General features: G+C 36.6%; 1 protein-coding gene across 3 annotated transcripts in view; it reads left to right on the forward strand.

Annotated features, from left to right (window-relative positions):
• Window positions 1–16,920, forward strand: part of CCDC171 (coiled-coil domain containing 171) — a 305,088-nt gene that overhangs the window by 26,662 nt on the left and 261,506 nt on the right. For 2 of the 3 annotated variants that reach the window (XM_087444624.1, XM_087444625.1), the window contains exon 5: window positions 4,728–4,918. In XM_087444624.1, coding sequence (XP_087300750.1) covers window positions 4,728–4,918 — 191 coding nt within the window. Of the gene's footprint in view, window positions 1–4,727; window positions 4,919–7,044; window positions 7,177–16,920 lie in introns of all 3 variants that reach the window. The other variant, XM_014792400.2, reaches the window with a different exon arrangement.

Here is a 16,920-nt window from a genome sequence, read left to right on the forward strand (position 1 = left end):
CGTATATTGTAGGTCTCCTATCACATGTAGTCTGAACAGAATCTCTAGCTTGAGAATCTGTATGTTCAAGGAACACTGCATGGGATTCTGTTGATGAGCCAGGTTTAGGAACCACTGGGTTAGAGTGTGGGGCCTGGGAAAGAAAAAGGCAGTGGATTTAATGCTCAGAAGCTATCTCTTATATAGCATATGAACGTTTTAAAATCTTTTTATTTAAGCATAATATATATAAAGACATGTGCCTAGATAAGTGTACAACTCATAATAAGCACCCAGATCAAAGAATGGAAAAATACCAGAAATCCTTCCACATGGATAACTACTATCCTGATTTTTAATAGCAAGGATTAATTTTGCCTCTTTTTTGTACTTTATATAAATGGAATCATGTAGTACGTGCTCTTTTGTATCTGGTTTCTTTCCTTCAACATTGTGGTTGTGAGTTCATCCATATTGTTGTATGAACTTCATGTTGACGTTTAGTGTTATATTGTGTGAACATCCTACACTTATATTTATCCATTTCTATTGATGGGCATTTGGTAGTTTTTGGTTATTAAGAATAATGTTGTGAGCCAGCCCTGATGGCCCAGTGGTTAAAGTTCGGCGTTTTCACTGTTTCGGCAGCCTGAGTTCGTTTCCAGGTTGCAGAACCACACCACTTGTCTGTCAGTTGCCATGCCGTGGTGGTGGCTCACATAGGAGAACTAGAAGGACTTACAACTAGGATATACAACCATGCACTGGGGCTTTGGGGAGGAAAAAAAAAGAGGCAGATTGACAACAGATGTTAGCTCAGGGTGAATCTTTCCCTGCAAAAAAAAAAATTGAGTGATTAAAAATAAGAGTAATGTTTTTATGAACATTCTTGTACACAGCAGGTTTTAATTAAGAGAACACTGAACATGAATTCAGAAGATTTAGATTTAGGTCCTGGTTTTACCATTTACTTACTGATATTTGAACCTACGTTGTTTTAGGGATGAAATAGAAAATGAAAAGGCCTCGTTAACTACATGGGGCTAAACAAATGTTATTATTGTTGCAAAGGTTATGGTCCTAGTCTTGGCCAGCTATCTTGGGTTATTGCCATTGGTCAGAAGTATTTTTGATTACCTCTGGCATTTAATAATTACACCACTACCTGGAACTTAGGAATATAAGAATTGAAAGGCATTAGATATACAAGTTAATGAGTTTCATTTCATTATGAGGCAATTGAAGTCCAGGGAAGATGGGAAGTGACTTGCCCAAAGTCAGATGATTTCAACAGATGCTTTACAGAAGAAGATAGAGGAGTGGCCATTAATCACATGAAAAATGCTTTACCTCACTTGTCATCAGGGAAATGCAAGTTAAAACCGCAGTGACTGTCACTGCATACCCGTCAGATGGCTCTAATTGAAAAGACTGTCAATGCCACATGTTGGTGAGGATGTAGAGCAACTGGAACTCTTATACTGCTTTGTTAGTGGGAGAGTAAAATGGTACAACTACTTTGGGAAAAAACCTGGCAATTGCTTTTAAAATAAACATCCATTTACCCCATGATGTTTCACTCTTTGGTATTTCTCCCTGAGAAACATTTGTCCACAAAAGACTTGTGTAAGAATTTCGTAGCAGCTCCATGCATGACAGCTCAAAATTGGAAAAAAACTCCGAATGTCCATTGACAAGAGAATGAAGAAACTATTTGTGTTATGTTCATGCAATGAGATGCTACTCAGCACTAAAAATAAACCAACTACTGATACATGCAATAACTTGAGTGAATCTCAAAAACTTTATGCTGAGTGAAACTTTACACAGAAGAGGACATCCTGTACGATTCTATTTATATGAAGTTCTAAGACAGAAAAACTAATTGTTGGTGGAAAACAAAATCAGAGCAGTGGTTGCCTCTGGGATGGGTTGGCAGTGGGGATTGACTGGGAAAAGGTATGAGAAAACTTTTTGGGTTGAAGGAAATGTTCTATATTTTGATAGGGGTTTGGGTTACATGAATATATGCATTTGTCAAATTTCTTTGAATGGTACACTTAAGATTTGTGCATTTTACTGTATGTAAGTTTTATCTGCAAGAAAAGTAAAACTATATTGAATTCTAGTTAATGATATGAATTCTGAATTATTTAGGAGTGAAATGTACTTACATTTACAACTTGCTTTGAAATGTGTAAATAAGTATGATGGCCTGATGGATGGATAAATGAATGGATGCATGGAGATAGATGGATGAATGTGTGATAAAGCAAAAATAGCACAATGTTAACAATCGTAGAGTCTAGTCTGGGTTTATGGGTTCACTGTATAACACTTTCAATTTTCTGTATTTTTCAAAATTTTTACTATAAAATGTTGAGGGTAGAATAAAAACAACTTAATGGAGTTATGAGATATTAAAAGAAATAATCCCATAACAATTGAGAGAATAGGAGACATGACAAGAGAGAAAATTTTGGAAGCTGGAAAGCAAATGGATGAGGGATAACTGATTTAGCAGACTTGGGATGTCAGAATTCTAAGCTAGGAGTGGGGAAAGTTGGCAGACAACTTAGACATTCAAAAGGCTTATGGGCTGGAAGCACCAGATGCCTTTGGAATTAGGAATTGGAATAGCAGTAGTGGGTGAAATAGAGAGCGTTAGATGAAAGCTGTTTGCTCTAGAGGCAGTTAGGTTCTTAGATCCCCCTCCCAAGAGCATGCTACTCTGGGATTACTCTTACTTCCTAGTGGAAGTCAGGAGGCTTAGTCTCTGGAGGTGATAAAATAGAGGGTCTCCACACTGGCAAACAATGGGAAGATAGCATACTCAATGCTGAATACTGAGGAACTATTCCTTCCAGCTTCATTTTTCTATTGGCTTCCCCAAAAGTTAGCACCCAGATTTCTATACTCCATTTGGGAGCTTGAAAGACTCTTCTATGGGTCAGCTGACCAAGCCAAGAGGAAAAACTTAATGATACTGATGTTAAGAATTTCCTAATAAATGGCCCAGCCAGGTCCTTCTCCAGTGAAGACTACAGTTGTCAAGCTCCACCCTCAAGCTCAGAATCTAGGTGGTGGGTATATGAGTGTATAAAAGGTATGTCACCCTTATAGTTACTCTTAATTGAGAGCAGACAACCAAGAATTACCAGATACTTGGGGAAAGCCTCTAAAATGGAGAGAAAAAAATTAATTTGGAGGAATTAGAAACTCTGCAGGGAGAAGAAGATGTGACAAACAAGTAGCATTAATATCCTCAGAGCTGAGAGAGAATATATTCCATCTATGATGCAAGAAAACCAGATGCTGTAAAAAAAGAAAGCTCTTAGAAATTAAAATTAAATATGAAATCAGAAATGAAAAATGTCAATAGAAACATTGGAAGATGAAGATGGAAGAAATCTTCCAGAAACTGGAGTAAAAAAGACAAAGGTGGACAAATTGCAGAGAAAAGACAAGAAAATTTGAGGACCAATCTGAATAATAGAGAATGTTGAAAGAAAGAGATAAGAGAGAAAAACGGAGAGGGTAAGTCATCAATTAAATTATGTAAGAAAACATCTCAGAACTCAGGTTATAAATTGCCAGATTAAAAGGGCCCATTGAATATTCACCACTATGGAAAGAAATAGATGCACCTAAAGGCATAGCATTATGAAGTTTCAGAAAAATAGAGACAAAAAGAAGGTCCTAAAGCTTTCACAAAGAAGAAAAAAGAAAAGAAAAGAAAAGAAAAATAGGCCACATGCACAGAAACAGGAATCAAAACGGCCTCAAACTTCTTCCCTAAAATACTGGATGCTAGACCATGGAATAATGCCTTGCAGAGAGGGCAACTGGGTGGGAGGGAGACTTTCTGTACCTTTTATGCCTTTGAATTTTGAGCTCTTTGAATATATGATCCATTCAAAACACAGAGAAGTAATTTAAGAATACTACTACTAACGGTGGCATTTTTGTTTGTTTAACAAGTGTGTTTGCACAGATTTCCTCATTTTATCTTCACAACAACTTAACTAGGAGGCATTTTATTCCCACTGAGGGTTAGAGAGTCAGAGAGGTTTAATCTGGTGGTAGGTGATGGAGCCAGACCTGGAAGCCTTCCATTACTTCTTTTCTAGAAGCTGAAACAGAGCAGCAGCCGTAGTGAGTTGAGAGGTGTTGGTTATTGCTGAGGTAATACTAGGATGAGAGGTGCGTGGAGCCTAACTTGGGGGAATAAATAGTTTTAGTTCTGAGTTGGAGCGGTGGTTCCCAACCTCAGCTTTGTGACAGTCTCATGGTAAGGTGTGTCACAACTAATTTGTAGCCAATAATCAAATACCAAAATTTGTAATCTATCAAGTCTTTAAAGAGAGTAGCTGTATAAGTCACAGTCTTTTAAAATTTTTTTTGATTTATTTTCTTGAATGGGAGAAAAAGCAGTGGAGTTTCTGCTGGTGCTAGAGGTGCACCTAAACTTGGGTATCCCTCTAGAAATATGTCATACCGTTTCATGGCAAAGTCACCTTCGTCTGGAGGGGAAGAGGAGACTGAGAAATTGTAGAATAGATTGATTCGGGACAGTGAGCTTTTCAAGAGTTTACTGGTGTGAAGAGATTAAATGTTTTGTCCTAATATCATGCTGTAAATGGAATCAGCTCCAATGGCTAGGTTTTTGGTTTTTATGTTTTTTTTTTAAATGGTTTTTGGTTTTTAGGGTTGTAAATATATCTATTATTCTTTTATATTTTTAATAGCTCAGAATACAGAACTTCAAGGAAAGGCAAATGAGATCGAGAAAGCTTTCCAGACTTCCCAGCAAAAATGGAAAGAAGAATGCAGAAGATTTGAACGTGATTTGGAGGAAAGAGACAATATAATTCAAAATTGCAATCGAGAATATGATTTACTTATGAAAGAAAAAAGCAAACTAGAGAAAACTCTACAGGTAAAATATTGTTTATAAAGGAATTTTGCTATATATAATATTCATTGAGATGTGTCTTATGTTATTTGAAGTTATCCTTGGAAAGGAAAATAGCTACCAGAAAGCAAAAAAATCTGATTTCCTTTCTTCTTTTCCTCCCTCCCTCCCTCCTTCCCTCCTTCCTTCCTTCCCTCCTCCCTCCCTCCCTCCCTCCCTTCCTTCTTTCCTTCCTCTCTTCCTCTCTTTGTTTTTAGGGGCATTTTTGCTGATCTCTTTTGTAGTATGCTTTAGTAATATATTAATATGTATATTCTTTCTTTTGTGAAAAACAGTTTGCAATCTCTGATCAAAATAAAAAAAAAAACTTATATGGGCATATTGTAAGAAGATAAGAACCTACCTCCCCTTTGGTCCAGCAGCATGAAAATTTGGAATTTTAGAAATGAGGGCCCTCGATTTTGGTCTATTTGAATATACAATAAATATTGAAAAATATTTATATATCTGATGTAAGCTTCATTATCTATATAGAGCACATTCTATATAGATATGGTACGTAAAAACTTTGATGACCTTTTACTGAAATTATCATGAGCTGTTTGTTCTCCCATTTTTTGTTCCTTTTTACTCTCTAAAGTTAAAGTACGGTTTAAGGTTGAGCTTGCCAGCCACTTAGAAAATAGATTTTGAATTGTCTGTATTTGCCATTTTTTTGACGTACCAGTTTAAGAAAAATACATGATAAAAATGCTGTACATTTACCAGTGGTGTAAATGGCTTTTCAGAATTCTGGAAATAAATCTTTACTAAAAACTAATTTTACAAAAGCATTTACTAAGTGTAAAAGTTTTGGCACAGTGTTCCTTTCCGTTGTCAGCAGATTTACTTTTGATTTCCTCTGCGATAGTCATAGTTTGTGTCTTTTACTTCCTACTAGATTCCTAGACCTAGAACAGTGCCTGGCATACACAAGGGCTCCATAGTGTTTGAATGGGGGAAGTTTAGGTGGTGACTAGTGCTACAAGTCCTTGGGTGGCCCTGTGTAACCTTCCCCACATAAAATGTCTTGGCGCTATGGAGAAAGAAGGCCAATGGTGGCAGCGTTCCTTACAGTCAATCAACCTACACCTCAAGTTATAAGATCTTGGCGTGATCTCCATCAGCTACTTGGCAGAATTCTGATTTTATGCTGTTGGCTTTGACCTGATCTGTACAGAGACCATTGGGAAATTTGAAGTTGAGTAGGAGTCACTGTTTAGCCCTACCGCTCGGGGGGAAAAGGCTCTTTGTGATGGCTTTCCATTAGTGCAAGTTCCGAAGGCAATCTTTATTATGCAGATGATCCATCCTACTGTTATATGGACCCAGGAGGCTTTCCCTCTCTCATATAAACCACAGAATCTTTCTCCTTGTGTTAATGGGGACTTAGTTTTAAGCCCTATTGGTTAGAAAATTGGGCTTCTCAGAAAACCTGCATTTTATATTTTTAAGAGTTTGAACAGAATTAAATCTTGTACATGTAGTACAACTAGGAAAACCCAAAAAGAAAAGCCTCTTACAAATACTGTTTATCTGTAGAACTAGAAATTAGTTACAGTCCAAACCTAAAATATTTTTTTTTGGCTTTTCAAATTTTTAACATTCTTGAGTTTTCTTACCTGATTTGTTGCACAAAACGCCTTCCTTCTCCCCTTTTGCAAATACAGTGTTCTCTGTCAGATTTATATGTAAATTATCAGAGATAATTCAAACAGTTTGTTCATAGGTAATTAAAGCTTTCCATATATCTACTTTACATATAGATTACGTATAATCTACTTTGTTTTTGTTTCTTTATCATACAATGCATTTTGTTCAAACCTCTGAAGTTAAATTTTTTAGAAAAATTGGGTTAAATATATATGTATATCTATGTATATGGATATATAAAATGTTGCTTAAATTAAAAGGGTTGCCATGGCTTCTTATTCAGATCTACATTCTGATGATCAAAATATAATAGTTCTATTAATGATTTTAACATAAATTATGATGAGTTTTAACAGTCTATAGGTAAGGTGAGCCCTTTGTATGTTTAAATTGAGGATGAAGGAAGAAAGATAACTTTTATTGATCTGATAGTAAAGCAAGATTTTATTCGCATAAAGGAAGCGTCAGAAAAACATCAGCAGGAGAAGAATGAGATGGAGTCTCATATCAGGGAGACAGCATTGGAGGAGTTTAGATTACAAGCAGAACAATGGGAAGCAGAAAGAAGAGAGTTACAATTTATAGTACAGGTATTTTAAAAATAATACTTAAGTTCCTTAAATCTGTCTTTTTAATGCTTATGGTATTAAAAATTATATTAGTGTAATAATTGACTAGCTTACTCAAGGTGAAAATAATTCCTAGTCTTTGATCTCTGGAAGGCTTGTTTCATTTGTGGTTATGTGATAATATGGGCAACTATTACCAGCAGAAATTATTAGAATCAGAGTTGGGTGACTTCCATTGCATAAATTATGTGATTTTGAGAAGGACATATATATATTTGGTATTTTATTTTTCCAATTTAAAACGTGAGACTGTTAGCAGTCTTTAATAGCATAAGGAAATAGAATAATTGGATTTTGGATATTAAAGGATGCTTAGTGATTTTGAACTCTTTTTAAGAAGTGCAAATTCTTAATCATGTTTTATTAACCCCTTCCCCCACAACGAATAGAATCCCTAAGTGTTCGAGTAGTCCAGTTTGAAAATCACTAATTACATCTAACTCCCATTATAGATGAACAGATGGAGATTTATGATTTACTTAAATCATAGACTGAGTGATTAATGTGGGAAAAGACTACAAGTCTCCAGATTCTCACTCTGGTGTACTTTGCATTTTTTCAGGAGGTTATGTATAAAAAATTTTGAAGGAGAGATAGGAGAAATTTAAACTATTAATTCACTAACCAACTAACCTAAAATTTGAAATAAATTTTCATCATTTCTTCTATTATTTGGTGATAAGACAAGCATTTTTTCTACATGAAATGACAAATCAAATATAGTCTTTATATAGATGTCAAAGACAAGCATTCTTCACAGAATGAAAAATATCGACCTGAAATAAATTTTGGAGAAGCTTTGTGTTAGAAACAACTGTGTATGACAAAGGCGGCCAAAAACATGCAGAGAATAGGAGGCACTTTATTTCTTTAAGAGTGAAATCTGGCAGTAAACAGTGGAAATACTGAATTTTTTGTGTATGTAAGTATTCAGAATACCAGCAAAACCACAGCTTTCCCAAACCTTTGGTCTTTGGGCAATGCTTTTCTTCCCAGTCACTCCTTCTGTAGAATATAGAAAGACATTACAATCATTCTTTAGCCCTCTTGGTATTCTTAAAGTCGGTTTGTAATTTGTGTAGTTAGTTAGTTCTCTCATTCATTCATTTATTCATTCCCTAAGTACTTACTGAGTTCGTGCTGCGGGAACTGAGGATATAAAATTGATTAAGATATGATATCTGTCCTAGAAGATCTTTCAACATAGAGAGACACGTAAAGACAGGAAATATATTGTAGGCAGCCAGCCTGGTGGTGTAGTGGTTAAGTTCACGCACTCCGCTTCGGTGGCCCGGGGTTTGCAAGTTCAGATCCTGGATATGGACCTATGCACTGCTTATCAAGCCATACTGTGGTGGCATCCCATATACAAAATAGACAAAGATGGGCACAGATGTTAGTTCAGGGCCAATCTTCCTCACAAAAAAAAAAGGGGGAAGGGGAAGAAAATATATTGTAATATAATAAAACTTTGAACAAAATGCTATGGGACCATAAAGGAGAAATTGATCAACTGCCTGGGAGATTGGTGAAATCATCATCACAGAGCAGATGACATTTGAATTGTTGTTGATAATTGTCTTAAAGTTTACCTGGAACAAACAAGCAAACATAAGTAAATGAAAATAACCCCTTCATTTATAAACACTCAGCAATCTTCAGTCAGAAGCCTGAAACTTGTAAAATGTCGTTCAGAGACCTATATTTAAATGTGTGGATGGTGTGATTTTGGTGCAGTGTCCTGGTCAATCCTGTAAATCTCAGAGGAAATGTATATGGTTATACCCCATTTTATATTATGAAATACTAAAAGAATTTAAAATTCTGTATCAATATTTAATTATTATGTGTGGAGAAGAATAGGAGAATATATTCCTTAGTTGCTACCACCTTTTGTAAGATATATTTTATTGTATTTTGTAACTGAAATGTTCAGAGCTCTGTCTCTTAATTTCTTGTCCTTTTTATATTAACAAAAGAAAACTGCTTTTCCTTTTGTAAAGCAAGTTTAAGAAACCATTTATATATAAAAAAATCTTTTTTTAAACAACTTCAGGGATAGATTGAAATTCTCTTCTCTGTCTACTGGCTGTTGATGGGTTTAGGTTTCCATCCTATAATTAGGTGTTAGTATCACATAGTGTTCTGTTTGTGTAGCTCTCTAAGGGAATTCAGTTTTTAAAATAAATTAAAAAAAAACCTAAGTGAAACCCCATCTTTAACAGACAAAGGTGGTGTAATATTTCTCTCATCTGGGCTTTTGAATGCAAGCCCACTATAAAAAGAAAATCTTCATTTTATGCCATGTCTCCTTTCTTCCCTAGTAATCGAAGCACTAAGTAGAGGTGTACTTCTCTGGTATATTAATGAACATTCTCAGTGGACTTACCTCAAAAGTTACCTTATTTTAAGAAAGTGTTTCTCATTTTTTTAAATGCATACCCTCTTTTGATAAATGTAAAAATCCCATGTCTTTCTTTAGCATTAATTTCAAATAATGCTAGAACAAATAATTTAGAACAAAGTATGTACGTTGATCTTGAAAAACATATGCATGATTTTATTTTTATCTCCATTTATTTACATTTTTTATTCCCAGTGAACATTTGTTTTATTTTTTTTTCTCGGTCCTGCAATAGCAATGTGCACTTTGAGGACGCTTATTTGCCATGAGCTTTTCTATGGTCAGCAGTGTGGGACATGCAGCTTGGTTTTTAAACCGCCATGCTGTTTCCCTTGTCATTTTTCCAGATTGTTTCAATGTATGATTTATCAGTAGCGTTGAAAGCATTTAGAAGATGAATGTATATGTTTTTTTGTATTTATTTCATTTTCGACATGCTATAACTTAACCAGGGAATAAAATGATCCTTTCCTCGTTCATTGACTAAATTTGGTTTATGTATCTAGTGATTAAGGGGTGGCAAAGTAGGTGATGGCAAAGAGTGTGGGGAATGTAGATAGAAAATAATACCATAACTAAAGAACGAGGAGGAAGAGTGCAGAGGCAGTAAAGGAAGGTATCAGACCAGGCTCAGACATCGGTGGGCTGTGTGATAAGACAGCTATTAGGGACTGGGGTGCAACATGGCAGAGAGTGACCTGGTAAGCACAGTTGTGTTCTAGGGGCAGCTTGGAGGGAGTTACATGAAAAGGAGGTATTTCAGAAGTTTGCCTTAAATGATCTGGGGCAGCAAGGAGCACTTCTTTGTAGTTTCCTGGGAAACTGTCCACTGGTGCCCTGCGTAAGCAAATGGCATAGAAAGTGACACTGGCCCTGGTCCTGCCTGTTGTTTCCAAACGGGAAATATGTTAATAGTCAATTTACAAAATTACTCTATATTGTGCTCATTGTAAAAATGCCTCTAATTTAGGGAAATTTAAAAGCAGAAAGTGAAGGTCTTGCCCTCTCCTCCTCCAATCCCACTCCTCGTCTAAGAATATATAAACATATATTATTGTGTTTACACAACTGAAATTATAAGCCACGGTAATATTCAGTGTCCATCTTTTGATGTTCTTACATTATTCTCGTAGTGTTTGCATGGTTTTCTGTCATGTGTAAGTTCCTGATATATTTAAGGAATCCCTTATTGATAGATATTTTATTTCCTTCAAAATTTTTTGCTGTGATTGAAAATGATTCACTGACATTCTAGTCCATATCTTTGAGCTGTTGTACAAGTGATTCAGCTGTGTAAATGTCTAGAAGTACAATTGTTTGGTCTGCAGGCTTATGGATTTATAATTATGGTAGGTATTTAACAAAGTTAGTACCAGTTTATATTCTACAGCAGCAAACACTCTTTTTGATTGTAGAGCTTTGCTGGCTTTGGGGATTTAGAAAGGAGGAACTTGTTCTGCCTCTTTCAGGAGATAACCATGTACTAGATTAAGGTTGTAACTAGCTATATTGATGTATTTCATAAGTTAGGAAGGAGGAGTATTTTAGCTCTGATATGTTTCTTTTTTTTTTTTTTTAAAGATTTTATTTATTTATTTTTCCCCCAAAGTCCCAGTAGATAGTTGTCTGTCATAGCTGCACATCCTTCCAGTTGCTGTATGTGGGACACGGCCTCAGCATGGCCGGAGGAGCGGCACATTGGTGCGCACCCGGGATCTGAACCCCGGGCCGCTGGCAGCGGAGCCCGCACACTTAACCGCTAAGCCACGGGGCCGGCCCAGCTCTGATATGTTTCTAACTATACTTCTGTAGTTCTTCAGACTTGAAGCCATATTTTAGAGTGTGAGAAATGTTCTTTATATGAGTACAAATGAAGAATTATACTTTTGGGGCTGTTTCTGGAAGATGTGGAAAGAAAGCAAGTTTATTTTCTAACAGAACAGTGTGGTTTCCTGTGATGTTAAATGCTGCTTCAAAAACAAGCCTCATTTTTAAATATTTTAAGTTCAACACCTCCCTCTAGTGGGAAAGAGAAAACCTCCCACAGTTTTCGCTGTCCTTAATGTGATTTTGTTACACACACACCGCTTTTTCACTATAAGGATCCAGGTAGCTTTTAGTTTGATTAGAAAAATTCTGTGACAAAAATTTTAAAAATTTCTTTGGAATGAGGCAAATTAATCTTAATGTATAACTGCATGAGGTATTTTATAGTTCTTTTGGAATTTTCTTGTATGTTATAATGCACCCCAGACTTGGATTGTGTTGAGAAAACCATAAACTTAAAGCAAATATTTGAGTATTTAAAAAACAGGGCTTAATGTAACCAATACCAGTATAACCAACTAATAACATTAATATAGCCAAACTTACCATCTAGATCATGTTAGTGTTTGTCATATTTGCTTCAGAATTAAAAACAAACAAACAATAAATTGTTATATCATTAAAGACGGACTATTCTGAATCACTCCACTATCCTACCGCCACCGCACCCCAAAAGATAACCGTCAGTCTAAAGTTGGTGTTTAATATTCTGTCTGTTATACATTGATAGTATGTTACACGATTTTAGTATTTTGTATGTTTTAAGAATATGCATAGAGGGCCAGCCCCGTGGCTTGGCGGTTGAGTGCACGCGCTTGCTGCTGGCGGCCCCGGTTCGGATCGCGGGTGTGCACTGACGCACCGCTTCTCCGGCCGTGCTGGGCCGTGTCCCGCATACAGCAGCTAGAGGGATGTGCAGCTGTGACACGCAGCTATCTGCTGGGGCTTTGGGGGAAAAATAAATAAATAAATAAAATTATAAAAAAAAAAAATATGCATAGAGTATCATACAGTATGCATCTTTGTCCAACTTGTCTTTTTCACTTGTATTTTTGAGATTTATCTAAGTTAATAAGCTAGCTCTGGCTCATTCAATTTAACTGCTGTATTTTAGCCTATGCATATACCATAATTAATTTATCCATTACCTGATTGATTGAGATTTAAGTTCTTTCCAAATTTTGATTATTACAGACAGTGCATCCGTGAACATCAAGTATTTTTGTTTATGTGGGTTTGTATTTAGTGTAAATGCAATTATTAGGAGGTAAAACGTATGCCAAATTGTTCTCCCACGTGGTTGTCCTTATTTGAGAGAAGAGTTTCTCTTCCTTTACAATCTCTTGATCACTTGGTATTTTTCAGATTTAATTTCTTTTGCAGTAGGATGTGTGTGAAATTCTGTCTCATTCTTGCTTCAATTTCTGTTTCCCCGACATTGAGCTTGTTATGTTTGTTGGCCATACATGTTTCTTCTTTTGTGAACTGCCAGTTTATATTTTTCCCTTTTTTCTTTTGGCTTGTTTGTATATTTTTATGGATTTATAGGAGCTTTTTATATATATAGTTACTAATCCTTGGTTATTTAGATCCTCATTGGAAACTTCTTTTTCCTTTTTGTGGAGACGTGGAGACAATTTACATTGTGTTTGATGTACAGTTTTAAATTTTAATGTAGTCAAATTTGTCAGTCTTTTCCTTTATGGATTGTACTTTTTATGTCTTATATAACCTAAAATCATAAAGAGAATATTTTTTTTCTCTATATAGCATGACATAGCATCTAATTTTATTTTTTTCCAAGTGGATAACCACGTGTCCCTATACCAGTTATTCAACTGTCTGTTCTATTACCACTTATTGATTTATAATGTCTCTGTCATATACCAAGTTCCTTTATGTCTAAAGCTTGGTTCCTGGGTGCTCTGTTCTGTTCCACTTACATATTTGTCTATTTCTGCATCAACACTAAAATTTTCTTTATTTATCATGGCTTTAGAGTAAGTCTTGACATCTGGTAGGGCAAGTTCCCCTCTCCACATTCTTAATATTTTGGGGGGAAAGGGAGAGTTGTTCTTAGCCTTTTACTCTTCCATGTGAGTTGGACGATTGGCTTCTTGTATTCCACCAAGAAACCTTGCTGTAATTTTGATTGGAATTAAATTGGACTTAAAGATCTATTTGGCATAGAGTTGACATCCTTATAGTGCACATTTCTTCTATTATCCACTCTTTTATATTTTTGCTTTATTTCCTGGGATATTTCCTCAATTTTATTGCAAGCTTTGTATTGAATTTTCATTTCTGCTTTTGGGTTTTTAATTTCCAAGAGCTCTTGTTCTTTGACTATACCCTTTTATAGTAGACTCTTCTTATTTCATGTTTGTAATATCTTATTTTAACTGTCTGAAGATGTAAGTCATATTTGTTTTGAAGGTATTTTTTTCCCTTCCCTTGATTATCTTTCTTTTCTCTCAGTGTTTGGCCCCATTTGTTTGTAGTAGTCTCTGAGTTTTGCATGAGAAGCTTTTCTCAAATGTCTGATGATCCTTGGCTATGTGTTCATATTTAAGAAGGAGGCACTAAAAAGCTGAGAGGAAGCTGTGTGTGTGTGGAACCCTTCCATTTAATTGGGGAACCTTAAAAATGCCGGTATCTGTAGCTCTTTTCTTGTGGACTGGTAGTTTCCCCAGAAAGGAGTCTTCTAGTCTCCTCCTTGTGGTGCTTATAGTACCGTAAGCGTAGGAGTCAGTATTTTGGGAGCTGAAGAGAGAAAGGGAGCTGCGAGGTGTCACCGCCCGCTATGCAGATTTCACCTAATCTCCTAATTTTTAATAAGGTGTCTTCCCCTGACCCACAGTTGTATCTGGTTTTCGTGACCTGAGAACCTCTTTAAATCAATCTCTCTAGTTAGTAAACTCTTTCCCTTTTTCCAGGATGGAGAGGGGCATTTGCCAGAGAGGGAGCTGGCAGAGGTAATCTCAGGATATAACTAACTGCTGCTTATAGAGGCTTCCAACAATGTTATCTATCATTTCTCCCCCGTGGCTTGGCTTCAGTAATAACTGGTGTTTCCAATTTCTAAACTTTTGTGGATGTGAATCAGCTTGCTACTGGGCTTCTCCCTTTTTAAGTATTTACCAAAGTTGAAAAAGCTGAAATCTAAGTCATTTATCACTTGTCCATTTACTTTCCATCTTCCAAATTTGCTTTTGACATCTCTTATTGACTGTCGCCTTCTCTGCCATTCATTTTTATTCTTTATTTTCATTTAGGTGGGGTTTTAGGAGCAAGCAGAGACGATAGGAGATGTTTGGTGCAATCTGTTTAACTGGTGGTCTCTTCGTTCTGCTCTTTCTACTTATGGTCTTCTGATAGACCTACAGTCTCACTTTTCATCTCGTATTTGAATTCTGGTTTTACCAAATGTTTTTAGTATTAAAAGTATTTAAAAGCATGGAACTGTTGTGAAGAATTTCCTTCTGTTCCTTGAGTTGATCTTTTTCTTGGTTGGGCTCTTCATCTTTTATATGCCATGTTCCTTTCTTCCTTTGTTATTTTTTCTCTTTCTTACTTTTGCGTAGTTTGTATGTGTGCGTAATTGCCGTGCCATTTCTTTGCATCTTCCTGATACTTAGGTGGCTTTATCTAGATCTTCTATTTGCTATAAAACAATCAGAGTTCTTACCTTTCTTACTAGTTTGTTTTTCCCTGTGAACTTCGGTTTGAGGGCTGAACTTCTGCATTTCTCTAGGCCCAGGAAATGGTGGCAGGATAGTGGGTGCATAGTTGATATGGTGAGTGTTCTTAGGTGCTGTCTCCTCTTTGAGATTTATTAAATCCCTTATACTTTCTTAGTGGAGATTCTATACCATTTTTTTTTCTTTTTCTGAGGGAGATTTGCCCTGAGCTAACATCTGTGCCACTCTTCCTCTATTTTGTATGTGGGTCGCTGCCACAGCATGGCCGCTGATGAGTGGTGTAGGTCCATGCCCGGGAACCAAACCCAAAGCGGAGCACACTGAACTTAACTACTAGGCCACAGGGTCAGCCCCTGTACCGGTTGTTATTGTGTTAGGGGATGGGACTTTTAGGCTTTGGGTTGTTTTTTCAATTCAATTTTGCGGCCCATTCACTTTTATACTCTAAAAGAAGGCAGAGAAGGAAGAAAAAGGAAAATAAAAGAAACCAGAAAGGGGCTTCTCAGGGAGCTGCCAGACAGGTGAAATCATGCCAGTTCTCTGTGCATGGGGCTTTTGGAGGAGCTCCAAACCTGTTCTCTCCTCCTGCTCACTGCCCTTTGTGGTGGCTAGGCTGCTGGATTTCATAGCCACAGTAGTTCTCTTTTTTTCCGCAGTTTTATTGAGATATACTTGACACATAACATTGTATAAGTTTGAAGTATACAACATAATGATTTGATATATGTATATATTGCAAAATGATTACCACAATAAGCTTAGTTAACACTGTCACCTTACATAGTTACAGATTATTTTTTTCTTGAGATGAGAACTTTTTTTTTTTGTAAGGAAGATCAGCCCTGAGCTAACATCCATGCTAATGCTCCTCTTTTTGCTGAGGAAGACCGGCTCTGAGCTAACATCTATTGCCAATCCTCCTCCTTTCTTTTTCCCCCCCAAAGCCCCAGTAGATAGTTGTATGACATAGTTGCACATCCTTCTAGTTGCTGTATGTGGGATGTGGCCTCAGCATGGCCGGAGAAGTGGTGCGTTGGTGCGCGCCCGGGATCCGAACCCAGGCTGCCAGTAGCGGAGCGTGCGCACTTAACCACTAAGCCACCGGGCCAGCCCGAGATGAGAACTTTTAAGATTTACTCCCTTAGCAACTTTCAAATATATAATACAATATTGTTAACTATAGTCACTATGCTGTACATTGCATCCTCAGATCTTATTGTCTTATAACTGGAAGTTTGTACCTTTGACCACCTTCACCCAATTCCCCCATTTCCCACCCCCTGCCTCTGGCAACCACCAGTCTGCTCTCTGTTTTTATGAGTTTAGTTTCCTTAGTTACCACATATAAGTGAGGTCATACAGTATTTGTCTTTCTTTGTCTGACTTATTTCACTTAGTATAATGCCCTCAAGTTCCATCCATGTTGTTGCAAATGGCAGGACTTCCTTCTTTTTTACTACTGAATAATATTCCACTGTGCCTGTCTGTCTGTCTATCTATCCACACACACATACACACACACACACACATTTTCTTTATCCATTCATCCATTGATGGACACTTAAGTTGTTTCCATGTCTTGGCTATAGTATTGAGGCTGTTGATTTTCAAGGCTATCAGGAACTGGGGTAAGGAGGCATGGGATTAAGCAAGTTAAAATGCCACAAAGCTTGCCATTCTTACCAAGATTCAGCTGATTTTCTTGAATAAATGCTTCTTAAATTATTCTAAGACTTTGGTTAATTTCCAGTTATGAAAAATTTGATTTTGACA

The sequence above is a fragment of the Ceratotherium simum genome, chromosome 20 (assembly GCF_057802395.1).
Source record: "Ceratotherium simum simum isolate JZ-2026a chromosome 20, ASM5780239v1, whole genome shotgun sequence".
NCBI classification, from domain to species: Eukaryota; Metazoa; Chordata; class Mammalia; order Perissodactyla; family Rhinocerotidae; genus Ceratotherium; species Ceratotherium simum.